Source organism: Protopterus annectens, chromosome 13.part0 (assembly GCF_019279795.1).
Source record: "Protopterus annectens isolate FY-2018-M chromosome 13.part0, PAN1.0, whole genome shotgun sequence".
In the NCBI taxonomy this organism is placed as follows: domain Eukaryota; kingdom Metazoa; phylum Chordata; order Ceratodontiformes; family Protopteridae; genus Protopterus; species Protopterus annectens.
This window is the reverse complement of record NC_056747.1, coordinates 467,891,457-467,913,169: the sequence shown is the minus strand read 5'-3', so window position 1 is coordinate 467,913,169 and position 21,713 is coordinate 467,891,457. Positions and strand designations below refer to the sequence as shown.

The 21,713-nt window shown below is 40.4% G+C and overlaps 1 protein-coding gene across 1 annotated transcript in view; it reads left to right on the top strand.

The window, feature by feature from the left end:
• The window catches only part of LOC122787918 (unconventional myosin-Vb-like), a gene marked incomplete at its 5' end in the record, with an annotated part of 1,807,467 nt that overhangs the window by 56,176 nt on the left and 1,729,578 nt on the right, over window positions 1-21,713 (top strand). The window contains one exon of the mRNA XM_044054844.1: window positions 16,110-16,254. Coding sequence (XP_043910779.1) covers window positions 16,110-16,254 — 145 coding nt within the window. The remainder of the gene's footprint in view (window positions 1-16,109; window positions 16,255-21,713) is intronic.

Sequence of the window (21,713 nt, the reverse complement as noted above, 5' to 3'; positions counted from 1 at the left end):
ATTCTGATGTTGAGAAGCTTGTATTAGATTTTATCCAATTTTCACTAGTCGAAAACTGGAAATCAGAATTTTAAAATACATTTTTTTAGATTTTCCTGGGAAGAATTGTCTTTCTCGAATACTGTTGGAAGAATGAAATAATTGTTTGTTTAAATAGTAGTATAAAGAAATATCTAAAATTCAGCAAAGTTGTAATGATTGTTACAGATAGAAACCCCCAAAGCAGTGTCTATACCCCCAGTTACTGATGAACTTGATGCATTTAATGTTGCCGGCACAACTGTTAGAAACCAGATAAACTTTACAAGGTACCTCAATCTCAGAAGTACCTTTTCCATTACCTTTGTTATTTTGTTATACAAGGCCTCTGGATTGAAGTGTGTCTGCATCCATCCAGTACCCTAAAAATATTCAGAGAAAAGATCTACATATTTTCAGTCTTAGCTTTTAGTACTATTAGTTGTCAGGCACATATGTCCAAATTCCTTTTGTCATCATTTGCTGACATGATTATTACAGACTTGCCTACTTTAGAATCAGAGTCCTTATTACTTGTATGCCTTCCTCATTCATTCAGGTTACCAAACATTTTTGAGATATTGTTGTGATCCAGTAGATGTAGTATCTAGGACTGCACCAACTTGCATCATTCATGCACAGGTAAGCATGTTTTCAAACCCAAGTTTACAAGATGTTAAATCTGACATTTAGTAAAGATGTTAAATCTGACATTTAGTACTCCCTGGATAAAGAGATTTTATTTGGCATTTCATCTGCTGATTTTTCTCAAGAGATTTGAAGAAAGCAAGAAGCTTGATCCAAGAGATGAAGGCAAATTTTCAGTCTTCTGTACCAAAATGTAGCAGAAATGTTCATTCTAGCCCTAGGATGTTTTTATAGAAAACCATAAAAAATCACAGCAAAAGTCAAGAAAGCAATAATTTAAGCAGAATGACCACATCTGAGAAAGAGGACGAAACCAAACAAACTCACTCTCAGTCCAAGAAAAGTGACTGTGCCTCCCCTTCCCCTTTCCACATTGGCAGGTCTCTAAATCTTTCAAAGAATCTTTCTTGGCACCTTTCACTGTAGTACCAGGTTACAACAGATTCTTGGGCACTAGGAATAATTCAAAACATGTACAAGTAGCAATGGGATTCTCTCCCTCCAAACTTGGGAAATGTCCCATCTTCAGAATCAAACCCACTTTTTTTTCTCCCATCATTGATCTGATCTCTCAGGGAGTAATGGGACCTGTACTACAGGATCAAAAAGGAAAATAATTCTGTTTCAGGATATTTCTGGTACCCAAGAAGGAGGGAAATGGGAGAACTGATTTGGACCGGTCTTTCTTAATGTCTGCCAGAGTTATACCCTATAGTCTCTCTCCCCTGATTCATCCTCTAAGCTTGTTGGTAACATTGGCTCTAAAAGATGCATACCATCATGCACCCACCTGCAGTCTTCAGATACTTTTTAAGATTTTGTTTGATTCACATTTTAGTTCTCCTCCTTTGTTTTTTCTACAGTACCAAGGGCATTCACAAAGTGTCTAGCACCCATAATTGCTTTTTGCAGGATACAAGGCAGTCAACATCTCTCCTTACCACAATAACAGCATTATTTTTACAGACACCATTCAACACTGTTAACAATCTCCCCTCTGTTGGAACTTTGTTTCAGAACCTAGGTTTTCAATTCAATCTGGAAAAGTCATCTCATTCCTTTCCAGATCATAACTTTTCTAGGATGTCTCTAGACGCTTTTTAAATGATGGAATTCCTGTTTCAAGAAAAAGGAGCCTTTTCTCAAGAACAGTTCCTTCAATTTTCTCTCTAATCTTTAACTTCAGCAAAGGAATTCCTAAAGATTTTAGGATACATTGCTTCTACAATTCCCCAAATCCCTTTAGTTTATACATGAGAAAGCTTCAGTGGTTTATCAAGTATGTCTAGAAACAGCAGCAACAACTTCTGTACTTCCAAATCCCTGTACTGGACTTTATCAAGAGTGAGCTTTATTGGTGAGTGAGCCAACTGATTCTGAATCCAAGTCTTCCGCTTTTCTCCTCAGTCCATTTTCATTCTATAACTATGTATGGCTCAGACTTTGCCTAGCAGGCTGTATTCAAGGAATTCAAGTACAAGGCCTTTGGGCTTATTTAAGAGTCACATAAATAAGGTTCATAGGTTACTAGGCTGTCGGCCCTAGAACCTATACAAGCCTAGCCATAAATCCCTGGCTATTTCTTCCTACAGTATATACAAGCCTAGCCATAAATCCCTGGCTATTTCTTCCCACAGTATTTACTTCCCTGGATCCCTGTCTAGCAGGGCGACTGACATGATTCCTGGGGTGAATTTCCTCTCTCCCATCCAATCATCAAGGTTCCTCTTGAAGAGGGCCAAAGAGGCATTCTGCTTGACCTGTATGGGCAGTCTGTTCCAGAGTATGGGGGTTTCTGGGTCAGGAACCTATCCCTCCAGCATGTTTTGTTCATTGTGATGACAAGGTTTAGATCCCTGGCACATGTCTCACTGAGGGATTGGGATTTCTTTAAGTGGAGCATGTCCAGCAGCTCTGAGTTTGACATAGCCTTGTATGTTAAGCAGAGATCGCCTCTGAGTAGACTATATGCAACAGAGAGTATAGGTGGAATTTTTAGACTGTCAGCATAGGGTATCTGCTTTAGACCTGTGAATCTTCTTTTAGTGAAGTATTTCTGTGGCCTTTCCAGTTGATGTCTTGAGAGGTAAATACCAAACTAGGCATTGTATCATTTTATTCTATAATGGGTCTAATGAGGGATGAGTACAGTGGGACAATGACCTCCTCCTTTCTGGATGAAATACCCTTAGTAATGATATGTGCCACACAGAAGGATTTCCTGACTGTTGTGGCGATGTGGTTAACAAAGGTGAGACCACTGTCCACCTGTGTCCCCAAGTCTCATCACGCTTTGTGTACTGCCACCTATGTGGTAATTCACGGGTACATGTTTTTTTCCCAAAGGGGGATAACTGTGCATTTCTTGGCATTGAGCTTAAGCCCAGCATATGTTTCTGTAAGGCCCTTTTATAGAAAATCCACATCATTTGGGGATTCAATAATGGCTCCCAGTTTGCAGTCATCTGTGAACTTTGTTAGCCAGAGTCCCTTAGTGTTGGCCTGTACTTCAGAGAAGTAGATGCCAAACAAGAGCGATCCCAGGACTGAACCCTGAGGCACTCCATTTGTCTGGAGCTGGATTTGGAGTCTGCTACTTTTACAGTGTGGGTTCTGTCAGTAAGCCAGTTGGCAACCCATCGAGTGACGTAGGGATTAATGCCCATCTTAGTAAGTTTATCTAGGATTCCAGAGTGGGGGATGATGTCGAAGGCGTTGGTGAGGTCCAGATAGGCTGTGTGGGCCACCTTATCCTTGTCCATGGCTCTGGAGACTGATTCGAAATCAGGTCCAGGAGACAAGATTGGCCCTTCACGAACCCAAACTGTGTGGGATCCAGTGTTTGAAAGTTGCCAGTGTCTTTGTTTATAAGTTACATGATAATATGTTCCATGGCCTTGCAAATCAGGCTTGTCAGACTGATGGGGTGGTAGTTCCCAGGATCCAAGGTAGATTTCCCCCCCTTGTGGAGTGGGATAACTGTAGCTGTGCGCCACTCAGTGGGCACAAAGCCTGAGGTGAGGCTATGATTAAACATGACACTTAGGTGAGGTGCCAGTTCATTTTGTAGCTCATGTAGCACACAGCCTGGGATGCCATCTGGTCCCATGGATGCTGTATTCTTAGCTGTGGAGTGTGTGTTTTTTTACCTGTGTGGCCGTTACCGGGAATTTGGCGATCTTTCAGTATTGAGATGGGCCCTTTAGAGGGTGAGAGGGGGGTGAAGTTTGCACTGAAACGATCTGCCAGGATATTGGCAATATCCTTGAGATCAGTATATTTAATGCCATTCTGTTGTAGCTCAGAGCAGATCTGAGCATTGTCATTTAGATTCTTGACATAGCTATTAGAATGTCTTGTCTTTGGAATCTTTGGCAATTTTATTTTCATAACTAGCTTTGGAGGATTTTGAGGGATCTCAGCTTCTTACTGAGGCTGGTAAGGGAGTTTTTTGCATCCTGGGATTTTCCTCTTTTCTGCAACAGTTTCTTCCTTTTGTTGTAAAGTTTGTTTATGGCAAGGAACCACCAGATTGGCTTCCTTTTTTTTTTTTTTTTTTTTTTTTTGGAGGAGAGCGTCTTGGTTCTATTGGGGATGGCACGATTCATGCACGAGAGGATGTGCTTGTACAGTACTTTAGTGTAGGATTCAGCAGTTGAACTTTCAGTTCCCGTCTGCATGGGTGTCATGAAGTTTGTCATTTCTGACTTAGTAGCATGAAGTTGGCTTTGGAGAAGTTTTTTACGGAGGTTTCCTTACTGGGGAATGGGATGTGGATGTCGAGGGTGATTAGCTTATGGTCAGACCTGACCAATGAGGGGGTGACCATATGTGTGGAGCATCAATTTCCCATGTTGGTAATGACCAGGTCTAGGATATTGGAGACCCTGGTGGGGACTAAGGATTAATTGATCCAAGACGTTGGAATTTATGAATTCCAAGAACTGTTGGGAAAGATGTTGGTACACGAGTAGCTTTTCCAGTTAATGGCAGGGTAGTTGAAATTACCCAGTATTAGGGTGTTTGGTTGTATCTTAATATTTTCCAGTATGTTTAGAAAGGTGTAGTGAGAATCCTTGGGCATGGTGGGGGATCTGTAGCAAGCTACAATTCGGATTGCAGTCTTACCTAGTGTTAGTTGCACCTGGAGAATTTCAGATGCATTGTATTGGGCAACTAGCCTGGTGGTGTGAATATCCTTGGTGAATGTGGACACTCCTCCATCTTTAGTGTTTCGGTCCTGGTTTTGTAGCTGAAAAGTGTGGTTAGAGATGTAGCCGGGTGACATTACTAAATGCTCTGAAAGCCTTAAATCATCTGAGGACTCAGGGCCTTTACTGGTAATCACACACAACTCTACTGTCAAGTGGTACATAAACAAGGGGAGGGATCCAGGTTATATGCTGTACAGACTAACCATGACAGTGGGAAAACTGGCACATGCTACCCTTTAGGCCACTTGCATTGAGTCAGTTCACAGTACTGTGAAGGACCAGGACAGACCCCTCACAAATGGATGTTTATGCACAGGGGAACTCCTCAAGTCGATGTTTTTGACTCCATTCTCAGTAGACAACCAAGAAAATGCTACTCAAGGACTCCTTGCAAAAAGGCCTGAAAGACGGGTGCCTTCTCATTTCCATGGATATGAATGTTTCTGTATGCCTTTCTCCCTTTCCCCTGATAACCAGAGTTATTTTAAAGATCCAAAAGGGCTCTTCAAAAATAATCTTGGTAAAAATCCTTTGACCCAAAAAAACTGTGGTTCTCCCTTCTCTTGAAACTGGCCATGGGCAATTAACACAAACTTCCCCACAAGATGTACTTATACAGGACAAAAGGGTCTAATCTTTTTTTATATGAGGACTTGCAGCAGGTATTAAGGATGCTAAGAAATCTCCTCCTAGCAAAATCCTATTTGGCTTATTAGAAAATTGGGTGCCATAAAAAGAACCAAGACCCTTTAAATGCTGAAGGTTCTATGGTTCTTAAATATTTGTGTGAATTGTTAACATCTGGCCTTTCTTTCTCCTTTATTAAGACTCCTTTTTTGCCATTTCTACTTTCCTTAATTCGGGTGAAACAGCTTTTGAAAGGATTATTTCATATGGTCTACCTAGGAATCTAGTGTCTCCTCCTTGGGATCGTAACTTTGTTTCCCTTTTGAACCAGCTCAGCTGGCTGATCTAAAGTTCCTGACTTGGAAATCAGTGTTATGCACTACCCAGGCTTCAGCTAAGGGAGTGTCAGAGTTGCAAGCTCTTATGATAATGCAGCCTTTTCTCACATTTCTTAAGAATAGGCTGCTGCTGGAGCTTTTTTGAAAAGGTATTTTAGAAAAATTCTATAGATAGCAACTTGGTCATCTGTAGACACTTTTTCTAAGCATTATAAGACCGATTCCTTCTCCAGGTGAAGGACAAGTTTTGCTAGGGCTGGATTTTGACCCTTCTTCCTTCCTGAGTATTTAAGTTTTGGTAGTCATTCCATATAGCTTTGGCTACTGCAATAGTGATCTAATGAGAAACAGTGACGTGCTGTACATAAACATACTATAACAGTAGATGTTTGAACCAATCACTGTTTCAATATTAATAGCCTCTGTCCTGCCTCCCTTTCTTGGTTTTCCTTTATGGTTTTGCTATTGATGTTAGTTCCTTTTTTTTTTGTCAACCAGAGTGGGGTTTACCTTATTCCCTGCTTTATCCTAGCACTTAGTACATTTGGCTTCTAGCCTCCCTTCCCTGAGAGGCAAGAAGGCTCTGAATTTTTATGCTTGTATGTCTCAATTATACTGGCACACTGTTTTGCCTCCTTGGACATATGGGCACATGTAAGGCACCCAAAGTCTTTATATGCTGACCAGACATCTGATCTTTGACAGGTTGCATGTCCTATAGCTTTGGCTATTGTAACAGTGCTCTATTAAAACACTTATTTTTATGGAAAGCTTCCTTGCACAACTGCACTTTCAGACCAGAGCTGATTTCCTCGTATGACAACATTTGCAGATTGTTCATTTGTTACAGTTGGGTGGCTTTACTATATAATCACTTTTTAACATGGCTTGTACTTCGGTTTGCAGCACTGTTCTGTGGGTATAAAGTGGCTTTTACTTTTCTTTACACTAACAAGGTTCTTACAATTTCCTGTATATTGTCTTTATCCATAATTATTTGATAGTCATTTAATGTTTCTGCTCAATCTAGAAGGGACGTCCAGCTTAGACAATCCTATTAAAAAATATAATCAAACAGTCCTTGTTCCCCTTCAGATACTTTTTCTTTCAGGTTCAGTAGATGCCCCTTCAGATAATTTTTCTTGTAGGTTTAGTAAACTGAAGCAGTTAATATGCATTGTGATCATTTTCTGTTTACATTATTGTGCTCATCAAAGTTGTCCACTCAATATCATCCAAACTTATTTTTCTTCATTTTTTTGGAATTCATTATTTAATTGATTTTTTAGTCGAGAATATGTAGATTTATCTTCATCTCCTTTCTGATAAGGAATCCAAAACTTTTAAAAAGTCTGAGTAAAGAAGTGCATGCTTTTTGACACCTCTGTGATTCAAAGCAGTAAAAGCCTCTGACTACAGCTGAGGCAGTTAGGGACTGATTAGCAATCTGGACATTACAGAAGCTGGCCAGGGAGACAAGTGCCCCATACTTACTCATCTGTCTTGGGTACAGAAGCAGTATGGTCTGCTTCAAAGCTGACCCCCTGTTTGGAGGATGGGTGTACAATATGGACTCGGGCCTTATGTCAATCTCTGCAAAGCTGCATTTGTGCATTAGGTCTCTGCTAAAAATGAACGTAGGAACATGTCTTTGCATGTGTGTGGGGATGACACACACACACACACAGTTTACAGTATTCTCCCATGCACGCACACTTTCAGCAACTGGAGCAACCTCGATGTCTACTGTGTAGAAAGTAGAGCCAAGCCACCACATAACTGGAAGTGGATGTTCACTATGGAGTTGGTTAGGCTAAAATACATAAAACCACTCATGACTTCCTGGATGGCAGCCATATTACAGTTCTTGACTTATAAAGGAGAGCAAAAAGAACATGATTGTAGGTAGGCAGCCAGGTAGTTAGCAGGCCCAAGAGGATAAATAAGTAAAATTAAGTACATGACTTCTGGTCTCTGGATGTAACCATTAACCGCCTCCATTTACCAGACTCTTGAGGATTCATATTTATTTTACTGTAGTAAGCTTATAACCTAATCAAAAATGCTCATGTAGTGTTGTCCCATTCTTGGTAAATCAATCAGTTGATAAGAAAAAAACATTAGCATGGAGAAAGGATTTTGTTATCCGGAAGTTTTGTGTTTTGATTTTACTCAACAAACTGCTCTGTACTGTTTGCAGAACTTGTTTTGTACTTTTTTCCTTTAAGAAACAATTGACCAAGGAGTGTGTTAAAAAGAAAAGTTTTAATTTGTTCAAAAAATGTATCTGCTCCTTGATGGTCATTTAACATCAACTGGATGATTTACCAAGACTGGAAGAACACTACGTGAGCATTTTTTATTCATTTGGTTGCTACTTGATATTTGCTGCATGGAGACGCGCTACTTCTTGAGCTTATAAGCCAAGTCACTGGCTTTTTATCAAATCCTGACATTCAATTTTTTCAGCTGTTTTCTTTTACTGATAATCTCTCAAACTGCACTTATGACATTGCTGATTTTATTGGAACTTGTATCTGGCTGGCTACATATCTATGAACAAGGCTTATACTTGGTGATAAATCCAAGCTGTTGGTTACTAATTCAGATCTGGAACCACTTGAGAAATAATTTGAAGACCTGAACAAAAAGAAAAATACTGCAGGTATGAGTTTGCTTTCTCTCAACTTTCAGCTAATAAAATGTTATAATTTATTAAAACTCTAACAAATGGGTCTTCTAAGCAATGATTTCAAAATCACAGAGAAGGATTCAAACAACCGATATTAAAATTGGATGTGTTTGTTGCACATGAAGGTAGCATTATTAGAGATGAGTCCACCTAGAAGGCTGTTGAGCCAGGGTAACAAGGACTTTTAACATGGATGTAATAAAAAGTTTGTTTTCCATTCAAACAAGAATTTTTTGTTATTTACTTATACTTTTTGTGTAAATCTCAACTTTGTGGACATATCTGAGTTGGGGGCCGTCTGCTTTGACTTTTGTCTGGCAAAAAAAGGCAAGTGTTATGGTACTCCGCAGCAAGCATCCTGTTGCTAGCATATTTGCTGTTATAGTGAGTGCATCACATAAATGACCTTCAAAAAATGAACAAAACGATGTCGGTTTAAAGTGCAATAAACTGTGGCACTAACTTTTTTCAAGTGGGCATCAGTTTGATCCAGGAGTGATTACTAATGTATTTGTGCAGGTGCAGCTCCTAGCTGACAACTTTTACTTCCTAAATTAGGAACTAATCCAAAAAAAAAGTCTGTAAATTAGGGACAAAAATAATAGTATTAGTGACCTGAACTTGCAAGGAGCTGGTTAAGGAGGGACTGGATTGATAACATATTGCCTATGCAACTTGTCCAAGGGGAAGATATTGAGATGTGCGTCTATTTTTGCCATCATAAAAACCCAGGCAGAGATAGGAGACATGAAGGTAGTGTCTCCTTGCAGGGATTCTGGACTTCTAGGAAGCATAAGATATCCTTTGTAATATCTATTACACACCTACCCTTTGACTCTGGGCCTGTCTAAGGCAGGAACAATTAGCCCTTAGAGAATTCCCACAGATGGCTGTATCATAGAGGAAGCCATCCCCACGCATGGCTCCCTTTATGATGATTGAGCTGTGAAGGACACTTGCCCTTGTTTCAGATGGTTGACTGGCACAAATGGTAAAAAAGATATTAAAAGAAAGAGGGGGGTAGAAAAGTTCTTGCATAATTTACTGTAGGGAGCTTGTCTGCTAATTGTCTTTTTCATTCCTTACCCCAGAATGCATTTTTGCGTTATGTTGTAGAAAAACTTTCCAAAGAAGCAAATGCTTTTATCAAATCCTTATAATTGCTGTGTGGTACAAAAAGATCAAGCTCTTATTGCATTCCCTGCAAGCCAGATTTAACTAGTGTCCTGCTTGGTAGAGTGGTGGGCCAGGGTTTTGGATATGAGTGGTCACAAGCTGATTTGCCCGTTTTAGAGAGGGAGGAGGTTTGGTATACATGTGACTGCACATCTGATGGAGGCTGTCTGAAGCAACATATGAGTGGTAGTTATGCATGGATCTGCCAAACTGTGCTTAATACTGTCTGTGTGGCTCTGCTGTGCTATCAGTTGGTACATTAAGCCTAGCCTCAGAGGTGCCAACACAGCCTCTCACCCACTAGCCATTCCCAAGTGTGACCTCTTCTGACCATATAAATTTACCTAACACTATGGATGGACAGAATTTCCCAGTTTCTCCAGCCAGCTTGGTCGACATGGGCATCCTGAGGCAGTGTAGCATCTGCCTCATGTTCATCGGTAACCCTCTACTCCTAGTCAACACAAACTCAACATGTGAGAGATGCATCTATGTGAAGAACCTTTAATCCATGCTCTCACACCCCAGTTGGTACATATGACAGTGAGCTGATTGTCAACATGCACACTTCACCTCCAACTCCACCCAAACTCACATCACACACACCTACATATGTGAAGGTCCTCACCAGAAACTTACCTAAACACCACAAACTTCACCACCACAAACATGATGCACACAATACTTTCTCTGCAGAACATAATGCATATAATAGCTCATAAGGCAAAATCACAAAACCAAACATTAGTCATAGGTGATTCCATCATGAGACGCACAGATGTCCCTCTCACCAGGCTAGGTAAGGAAAAGGTCCTGGTCCCGGCCGTCTCTCAGGTGCCAGGATACTCCATATCACACATGCACTAAAGTCTCCCAACAAGAGGTAGTGTTATGACTCTGTCAAAGTCCATGTTGGTGTGAACGATTTTAGACACAACTCTCTGGACTATATGAAGAGAGACATGACTGAGGTATCAGACTGTGTCTCAGGCAGGTACATCCCTAGCCTTAAGCAGCATTTACCTTCACCTAGGATGATGCCTCAATGCAAAATAAAATGATTGACTTCAATAATCTGCTTAGTTTCTGGTGTTATTCTAAGGGGATCCAGTATTTGCCTGCATGGGATGACATGATCAACTGACATCGATGCCTTTCCAGAGATGGTATTTATCTGTCACCCCTAGGATTTTGGCTATTGGCTAAGGCTCTTGCCACCCCCATAGTGCCTTTTTTAAGCAGTGTCTCAGGGACAAAATTCCTGATGTAAAAACTCCATCTAAAAACAACCTGAAGGTTATGCTTCTAAACACTGAGTCTTAACACAAAACTGCACTCACTAGAAGTAGTCCTCGCCTTGGAAGATGCAGATATTTGTGCAGTCATGAATACCTGGTTCAAGGCTGTGGAGAGCACCCCAGCCGTACAGTATTACACCTCCTTCCACATGTTTAGACCACAAACTGAAGGCATGAAAACTAAAGGAGGTGGTGTATCAATTTTCATTAAAGATAAATACATGTCCAGATTAGTTAAACAGCATGATTTCCTGGAGATACTTCAGGTGCAGTTAAAGTTGGTAGGATACCTATTCAAGTCATTGTCAGCTACAGGACCCCCTCCATGAATCAGGACAGCCACTCTCCTATTTGGATCTACTTGAGTATATCAAGATACATCCAAACACCATGGTTTTGGGTGACTTTAATGACCAATCCATTGACTGGGTAAATTACTCATGCTCAAACTCTCTTACCCAAAGGTTTCTTGACTTTAACTCCAGTGCCCTGGACCAGCTAGTTGACACCCCCACAAGGTGTGCCAATATCCTGTATCTGGAGATTACCAATATGGGGAACCACTGTAGCACCCCACTGTGAGGTCTTCCCTGGTGAGATTTGACCACAAATCAGTCTCACTTGAAGCAACTATCATGTGACCTCCCCCTTAGCAGCAACTAAACTAAAAGCTTCTCCAAAGCAGACTATAACCTCTTATGGGATGGTATAAATAGCTTCACTGCACCTCCCTCCTCAGATGGAACTGGCAGCTATGCAGAGTTCTACACCAATGCTTTATACAAACACTTGTATAAAGCATTGACTCAGCTCTACCTGATAGGACTAAAACAAGCTTCTCAAGGAAGAGCAAACCTGCCTGACTGACAACTGCCATTAACAGGCTTTACAATAAGGGGAAGAAATTGCTAGCCAAGAATAAGAAAGAGCGAGCCCTAAACTGGAAACACTCCCTCTTCAGTTTAAACAAGCAAACAAGACTTCTTGTGAAGTCCTCCAAAGCAAACTATGTATCCAAATTAGCTTCCTCAACTAAAGACAACCATAAGGCATATTTTAGTTACATCTGCAGCCTAAAAGGTAAGGCCCAGATTTGTGCTCAACTGGTAGTTGATACCACATACAGTGAACCTGTAGACACAGCTATCCTGTTGCCAGACAGGTTCTGTGAAAACTTCACTCCCCTGTCCACACCACATGTACCCCATGACATCCCTAACACCTTTTCCCTACTTTGTATCTCTAAAGAGCAGGTTGTAGATGCCCTCTCTAAGGCCAAAAACACAGCATCTGTGGGACCTGATAACATCCTAGGCTGCATCCTAGATGGGGTTCAACAAGAATTAGCAACACTATTGGGTACTCTTTTCATTCATAGTCTAAGCACGGGCTTTGTCCCAGCTGAATGGAAAATGACCACCATTATTCCCTTGCACAAAGGTGGTGTTTCCCCTCACCCCGGGAATTATAGACCTATTAGCCCGATTAGCCTTATCTGCATGGTCATGGAGTGAATTATCATGGACCTTATCAACAAAGATATAAGTAATCTCCAAACACTTGACCCTACTCAGTTTGGATTTGTCAAAGGCAGATCATGCCTGTTAAACCTGATGGGCTTCTTTGAGACAGTCACCAAGGCCCTGGACAAAGGGAAATATGTGTATACAACCTACCTAGACTTAGCCAAGGCATTTAACACTATCCGCCACTCTGGCATTACTGAAACGTACCAACCCTTGTATTGTTAGATGGGTCACTAACTGTTTCACTGATAGAACCCATATAGTCAAAATTAGGGGACTCCACCTCCAACAGCAGACCTGTAACCAGTAGTGTTCTACAGGGATCAGTTCTGGGGCCTCTGCTGTTTGGAATCTATTTCTCCGAAGTACAAGCAAAAACTAAAAATCTGTGGCTGACCGTTTGTTGATGACTGCAAACTGGGAGTGGTCATAGAATCTCCAAATGTTGACATACTACAAGAGGGTCTTAGACTAATGATTGGTGCCAATGTCATCGCCTTAAACTCAATGCAAAAAATGTATTGTCATCCCTTTTGGTAAGGGCGGTGTTCCTTCTAACTACCATATCAAAAGCAACACCTTAAGTTCCCACCCAGCGGTGAGAGACCTGGGCAAACAGGTTGACACCAGCCTTATCTTTGACCACCATGTCTCCACAGTGGTACAAGCCCTTCATTCCAAACTTTCAGCAGGTGTAATATTTATCTTGGTGAGTTCTGGTTTAAACGACCCCCTGCCTGTTCACACACCTGTTGCTTCTATGCTAAGGCAATGCAAATTACACTACATAGCAGGATAAAAATAAAGATAGGATACATTTGGAGATACAGGATTAATATACAATACATAACGCCATCACAACTGACAGTTTGGCAGGATCTGCTGAATAATCTTTATGTGCAGACCTTTTCATGATAGTCTGATGACACTGATGACCTTCGAGCTGGATGCTGCACAAGAGTGTTTCCTTGCTCTGTTTCCCATCAATGCAGTGAGCTGCAGCCACCCCATCTCTCCTGGTTTCCTGTTAGTGATTGATGCTATCAATTCACTCTACCCAACCCAGCAGCCGAGAAGACCCTCTCACACTTGCATTCCACTGGCAGTCAACATCTTCCATCTTCCACTTTCTCTTTTCAGTGATCTGAACCCTGTGATACCTTCCGTCTCATCCTGTTGGTTGTGTCCTCTTCCACCCCTCCAGTAATTCCTGTCATGATTGTCATCCCCCCACACACACTATTGGTGATCATTGAATGAGTCTCCTCCCCAGCAGTGAGCACTTGGAGCAACCCTTTCTATAGCTTACATACACAGTCAACGATCAGATCCCTTTGCCGATGCCTGTACAACAGTGACTGAAGTAATCCTGACAGACAGTAGCTGCTGTTCTTCAGAAACCTACACGTAGTTGCACTCTTGCATCTGTGCTGTCTTTGCTGCTTCCTACCCCCCCTGTCAAACGCACACACATGCCATTTACAGTATTCTCCCACGCGCACACACTTTCAGCAACTGGAGCAACCTGGATGTCTACTGTCAAAGATTAAACACCTTGGACTCCTAATTTACACACTGGCAGTCCTTTTATTATTGGAACAGTTTTCCTACCCCCTTGTTAATTCCTGTGATGATTTAAGAAACCTGTTTAGTCCCATTTCCCCCATGGAAGTAGTAAGAGTACTTTACTAAACCATCTAGCTTCCCCTATTACACTTCTGTACTTGGTTCACGCTGTGACCCCAATGTTAGTCGGACTCAAACACAGGTATACTCCATTGACCAATCCAGTTTATAACAGTATGCTAATGATTCGTATTCTTTTCATGAATTGCACCCTACTGACACTGTGAAGGGTAGCTGCTTTTGCCTATAGTATTGGTGATTGTATATTGTTACATGAGCATTTTTTTTTTAATTTTGTTTGACTAGGTCTGAAATAATTCCCACATCTTTGATGCTCTCTTTAGCCCTGATATAAGTGTGGTGTTTGAGAAATTTCATCTTGGAAAAGAGAACTCCATAACTTTCAGGTCAGAAACACTAATGAAATGTAATCCTTAGTAAATTTAAGAAGGACTTTGGCAAAAGCATCCATTCTTGTCTGAAGTGGTTGGTTAAAATATATTTTTGCATATGGTGCTTACACCATCAATTCCCCCCACATATGCATATTGAGTTTTGACTGATGCTAAGAGATGGCAGCTTGCCATCTCATTTATGCACTTATGAAGGCCTTCAGTATATTTTGAGTCAGTCCACTGCATGTATTATCACAATTTTGGAATCCAAATTATCTATTACAGATAAATGCATTTACAGGTAACTGGCTTTGACTGTAGAGTACGAATTATTTTAAAAGAGGTGGTCTAGGGTTGGCTTGATGGTTAAGGCTTTTACCTTAGAGATACAAGGTGCAGTGTTTGATTCTGACCTTGGCTTCTTGACTAAGCTTGTAATAGTCTGCAGACTGATGGCCCAGTATTTACCTATGGAAAAAAATCAGTGCTTAACAGTTATGTGCAATCTTAGGAGTGAAATATTTTTGTGTTTAAGCAGGACACCCGCACATGTATGTATGTATGCTTGTGTGTATATCTCTATATATATATAGATATATATATATATATATATATATATATATATATATATATATATCTATATATATATCTATATCTCTCTCTCTATATATATATATATATATATATATATATATATATATATATGTTCGACTTTCATATGGCTGAGACCATTTGAATGTTCGAAAATGTGAAGAAAAAAAAAGTGCTAGCAGGGGGTCAATCCCCCCCACCCCCACTATTTAAATCTCCAAGATCGCACTACATAGCGGTAAATCTATATATGAATGGGGTTTATCTGTTGTGATGGTTGTAAAGTAAAAATGAAGAACAAATTTCAAAAATCTGTAGGACATATCCAAGTTCATTACTTGGTTGACAGTGCAGATGAAAAAAAAAGGCTGCTGATGAACTAAGATCTCTAACTTGTTTAAGTATAAGGATGGACCCATGCTTATGTGCTATCGATGTATCTGTTTGACCATTTTTTTTAATTTTATTTTGAATATTTAAGGAAAATAAGTTTAAAGCCTTGAAACCTAATGCACCTAGCTTTAAATCTTTTCAGACAGTTGCATACACACAGTGATAAGCAAGTTAGTAATCCTCTATTTGCTTCTAAGTAACATTCTGAAATAATTTACCTTTATATATACCTTTCTAGTAGTTATCCTTTTATATACATTTTACAGTAGTCGTTTAACATGTTTATCATTTTTTAAATATTTGGTTACTCTCTTATTCCAGCTTCAAAATATTCCAGTCTTCCACATAATTGAAAGCATTTGCAAATAAACTGTCCTTTCCAGACCTCAAGCCCTTCTGTCGTAAGTTTACCTGTATCTTTGCAAGAAATATGTCTCTTATGGAATACTCGGAGCACCAGTCACTTGATTGCACTTTTATTTTTGTACTTGAGCGATATTTGGTGCACTTCTTGACCTTGTCTTCTTTCATGTAGATTAACTTTGCTATTGCTTTTTCTTACTGCAGGTATCGTTCTGGTGGCTATTAACCCTTATGAACAGTTGAACATCTATGGCGAGGACATCATTTATGCATATAGTGGACAAAATATGGGTGATATGGACCCTCATATCTTTGCAGTTGCAGAAGAAGCATACAAGCAGATGGCCAGGTAAGGATAGAATGCGTTTGGCATTTGTTACAACTTACGTTTTATACTGAGGAAAGTAACAGCAGTTTCTTATCTTAGTTGCATATCTGCCTCAGATGCAAGGGAGGTGTACTTGGGGCTAGGCCTCCTCTGTAAATGGTAGTATTTTTAGGTGATAAGGCTGATGCCAAGTTCTACAATCATTTGAACCTTGGAGGATGTTGGGTGCCTCCATTTTTCCTCCATGGTTAGCTGTTGTGACACCGATGAAGGTATGTCGGGTTATAGATGATATTTTGGATTCTTGGGAACTGCGTAGTGTAGAAGAGCTAACTAAATCTAGAAGGATAGTGGTCAACCTGCCAGCTGCAATTTCATTAGTGAGCCTTAGTCAACATGGTACCCTGAATTTCACCTCATGTTAAGTTGGGTTTGTTAAATGTTGAGACAGCTGAATTGGACAAACGTCTGAGACTCGTCCTGGGGTAGTTCATAATTAGTTGCAAATGTGAGAAAGGGGCTATTGACACAAGACATGGAAGACAAATTGGGTTATGTTATCGGGGAAACTAGACATGTCTATCACTGGCTGTTGGTGCTCTGTGGAATAAAGTAGTAGTAGTCAGGGCAAAACCAGGCTCACTGAAGAAGGAAGTTCTCAATAGGAAGTAGAATGAGGGTCGGACCAGTACAGCAGGCTGCTTGAGAGAACGATAGCCAGGCAAAAATCATTGCTGGATGTTCTGGTGGAGAAATAAGATGATACTGGAAATGGGGCATGAAAGAAAATGTTCAAGTGATGTGCTTTAGAGAACGGGAGGAAGGAGTGTACATCATGAATTTTGTAAAGTTTTTACTTGAAAGAGTTGGCTAGAGGCTTTGAATATTTAATCAGATCAAGCACATTGGCTAGGGTGCCAGTTTGACCCCAAGGAAAGCTTTACCGCTTTATCTTCAAGTGACATTTGCGCAGAATGGAAAAAAATATTTGAGGATGCATTGAGGAAGGGGTTTCTGTGTATAGGCAGAAGTAATGATGGGGAAAGCATTTTCAATGTTAGTCCGGCAAAAGATAATTTGACTCCAAGCAGCATTACAAAAAATGGAGATATTGTTCATATGGTATTTCTGGTGGTGCTGAAGATCGAATGGCAAAGCTATAATTATTGGTGCTTAAATTCACTTCTACTTTGAAACTGAAGGGGAATATTCCTTTGTGGCTCAAAGGAGCCAATAGGCAGGAAGTGCAAATGATGGAGATGAGTGATGTGTGTGTAGTTGTTAGAAATGAGCAAACTGTTTTTGGTTCTGCAGCAGATCAACCAGAAAAAGAATATGTTCATAGGTAAGCACTGCACAGGCAGTCTGCAGACCATTTCAAGCCTAGCCAAAAAAACCCTATTAAAAAATTTCCTCTAATCTCAAGGACAGCAAGACAAGGTAGACAGAGAGAGAATTTGAGGCTAATCCATCCAGTTATCTGAATTTATCTAAAAGGTGACAAGGGTGCTTCTCTGCTTGACATGAAATGGAAGTTTGTTCTAGAGGTGAGGAATATGGTGGGATATGAATCCATCCCACCAACGTATCCTATCTGTTGACAAGGGTTTAGTTTTTAGCAAAGTATTTGATGTAACGTTGGTTCTGGGAAGGAATAGAAGATCAAATAAGGTTCGATCGATCTTGGCATGAAAGGCTAGCCATAGTTTTTTCATGGAGGAGTCTCTAAGAAAAAAGGCTGCCAGTGTCTCCTGATAACCAAGATTTTTGATGGCACTGATCTTTTTAGTTATGAATCTCCTGAGGTCTTGCAGGTTGTGTGATATGTTTACATAAATCCATGTCAAAAGGGATGTTTATATTCATTAATGGGTCTGATAAGGTATGAGTAAAGGGGATTAAGACTTTGGATCTAGTGAAGATGCCCTTGGAAATTAGGTGGGTCAGGCAAAAGGCCTTCTAAACTATTGTGGAGACATGATGGTAAAATAAGGAATTATCAACAAGAGTATCCAAATCCCTTACAACAGTGTCTAATTGGAGGGGTGGATCTCCTGTATAGTAAGTGAAACTTTTTTTAGCCAAAATGAACTATGATGCATTTTTTTACACTTAATTTGGTGCAGTGGCTAGTGTTGTCGCCTTGCAGCAAGAGGTTCTACAGTTCGATTTTCGGCTGGGAAGCCTTCTGTGCGGAGTCTGCATGTCCTCCCTGTGTTTGTGTGGGTTTCCACTGGGTGCTATGGTTTCCTCCCACATTCCAGAGACATGCATCTGGAGAGTTTCCTCCCCGGGCCTCTGCTGAAAACGGGCTCTGTCCCAGTATGACTTTCCCAGTAAACAAATGTTAAATAAATTTGAGACCATTGTCCTTGCACCAACTGTTAATATGGTCTAAGCCATGTTGGAGCATTTGCGAGTCAGCTGATGATCAAGCCATCTTTGCTAGAGGTTTGGTTGATGTTCGAACAATAGAGGCAACTGTAGTACAATCACTCCCCCACTTGTTAAAAGCAAGGATACTGTAAGCTGGTAAGAGAACTATGTAACTATGGCCCACATCACCCAAGTTTAATTAGTGGCTTGATGGAATGGATCTAATTGTCATTCCAAAAGCCTTCAACAGAGTCAGCTGACAGTTTAAGAACCATGGAACACCTTTAATAGGGGGAGGGGGTGTAGATGTTTGGAGAACAGCAGGGTTCCCTTGGATTCAGCTTTTGGTTAGTTGGGGATTTATGAAAAAATGAATGGGTTTGTGATGCAGTTATCAGCTTTGCCCATTGCCCCTGACTCTGTTGTAAATAGATTAGCCTAGATGTTACACAATCTTTTAGTGAGGAAAGAAGGGAGAGTCCCACAAGTTTGTTAAATTTACTTGTGGTTTACTGCATGTTATGATTTGGGAGGGTTGGTACCAGAAATATTGGAAATTGGTCACCATTTTGGAGTGGAATCTAGTCTGCAGTACCATCTGTGCAAGTCTATGATATGAATTGGAAGAGGAAATAGAGTTGTAAGTCCATTACCAATGTTTGAAGTGAGAAATATTTGGGTATTAGAATTACCACAGAGTGGAAGAAATTGCACAGGACAGATGATTAAAACTAAAAAAGAAGGCAGGAGGCCTACTTTACAAAATGGTTGAGCAGATTTTTGTCACTAAAAAGAAAAAGAAAGGTGGTGAGAGTGAAGATCCTGTCACAAGTGGTGCTATATTTAGCATACCACACTTTCCTTTCTGATTACAGGATAGCATTGGCCAAAACTCAGAAGTATGACAAGATTGTTTGGAAGGGAAAGAGAGGAGCAATAGGCAGAAGGAGATTGTGAATCTTTTGAACTTTGGAGGGAGGGGATGTTGGATGTCTGCTCTTTGCAGACCTATTTTAACAGTAGCTATTGCACAGATGAGCTTATGGGTGCAGTAGGATGAAAAATGAAAAAGTGAAAACATTGCAGTTGTATAGACTAGCAGATTTGGCCATGAAAAGAGAAATGAGGAGGATGGAGAAAATCAACATTACTAAGCTGAGGGAAATTGTGGTAGGGCCTATTGTAGTAACGGACTGGCCAAAAACAGGTGTGTGGATGAAGGAATGCTATGCTAAGGGCTTGGGAAGAGTGATGGACTTAATGAAAAGAAGAAAGAAATGAGGCATTACTGCTGAACTTCATGGAGGTTAAAGAAAGACACAGGCTGGGAGAAGGGGACCTGCTTTGGTTTCAGTCAGTGCAGTGAAGAGAGAGGTCAGATAGCTTAAGGAGCATTGCTCAAGTACAGGTGGGAGAGTATGTGCTAAGAGCTCCTACTGGAGAGTAAAGAAGGTTATGACTGAGATTATTTACAGAGACTTAGAGAAAGGGAGCAAGACAGTGATGAGGGAGCATAATGACTAGCTTAAAGGAGTGCCTGAATCAGGATAAAGATCCAAGTGTGGAAGGTAGCCTGGTCTATTGTAGAAAAGCAGAAAATTGGCTCATTTTAATACACAACATTCATTTTTGCATGTATGATACAGAATCTCCAAGAGAACTGAGGGGGTTGGATTGAGAAGGGAGGCAGTTTGTAGTACATCTGAGGGAGAGGGCAGATGACTTCCAGATGCTGCTTGTGAGGCATCAGAGGCATGGCAGAAGATGCTTAATATTTGCATTGCGGTTTGCAACCAGAAGGTTAGGGAGCCATAGACCTTTTTAGGGTGGAGGACGAGAGGTAGACTAGATGGCAGAGGGATTGATTGAGATGGTGTATGGCAGGATTTGGTGAAAAGATGATGCAGGGTTTGAAAGCTCCAAAGATACACAGAATATGCAGGGTGGAAGTACTGAGCTGGGTTACGAAAGTAATAAAAGGGGGGTGGGTTGTAGTAGGCTTGCCATGTGGTTGGTAGACTGTGGGAGGGAAGGGTCAGAAGTAGGATGCAATCAATAGAGGGGTGAAAGGGCAATATAGGTGTTGGTATGATGAGTTGTAAGACGAATTGAGTCAGGACGATATATGGGTCACTCAGTAAGAGAGGGGCATCCTTCTGGAGGAAAGGTGGAAAATGGGAACAGATAGTTATAAGTTAAACTGACAGAAATGCATCCTTTGGAAAATACAGCTCACATCCATAAGCAGATAACTAGTGTAAGATGTGTGCTTAAGGCATTATGCCAGTTGGTGGGGAAAATATGATGGTTCATGATAGTGGAGCATAGTTTGTGCCAGACAACAAATTTATAAGGTGACCTGGGTAGAAGGGTGGGGTACAGCAGGACATTTGGGCTCGTGTAGAAATGGCCAAATGTACTAAAGGGCAGTAAACTGCCACAGGTTACCTTTCATGGTTTCAGTGGAAGTGTTCATTTTATGTAATATAGAAATGTATTGCACGTCTTTTCATTAAATTGTTATCTTTCAAATTGTAGATAAAAATGTGAACCTTTGAAATGGAATTTCTCAAGTGTTTAACTGAGGGGATGATTATAAGAGCATCAGGGAAAAAAATCTGACAATTGCTTTTTAAGAAAGGTATCCAGTTGTAATTTCTAGTGACTGTACTTGAAAACTAGATTATATCCAAATTTTGGGATTGTACAACACAGCATATAGATTTGTGTAGAAATGCATTTTGTGGTACTGATGGCCAATGAGTACAAGGTTATTGTCAAGTACACATAATCTATTATAATTTAAAAACATTGCTAGTATTTAAAGTCAAGATGCTTTGAAAAATTGAGAGAATATTTGTAACTAAAGAGTAGCTTTATTCAATTAACTGAACATTTGTTTTGTTTCCCAAGATCCAGCTTTTCTATGTCAGTCGTCCATTTTTCAAAAAAAAATTCTTATCAGTACTTAGATTAGTCAGATTGCCAGCTTTTTAAAGAAAACATGCAGGAAAAAGAATTGAAACAGTCATTATTATTTTTATTTATTTATTTTACATTTGTTGACCAGGCTAGTCTAGCTGGATATGTGTCCATTTTCAGTA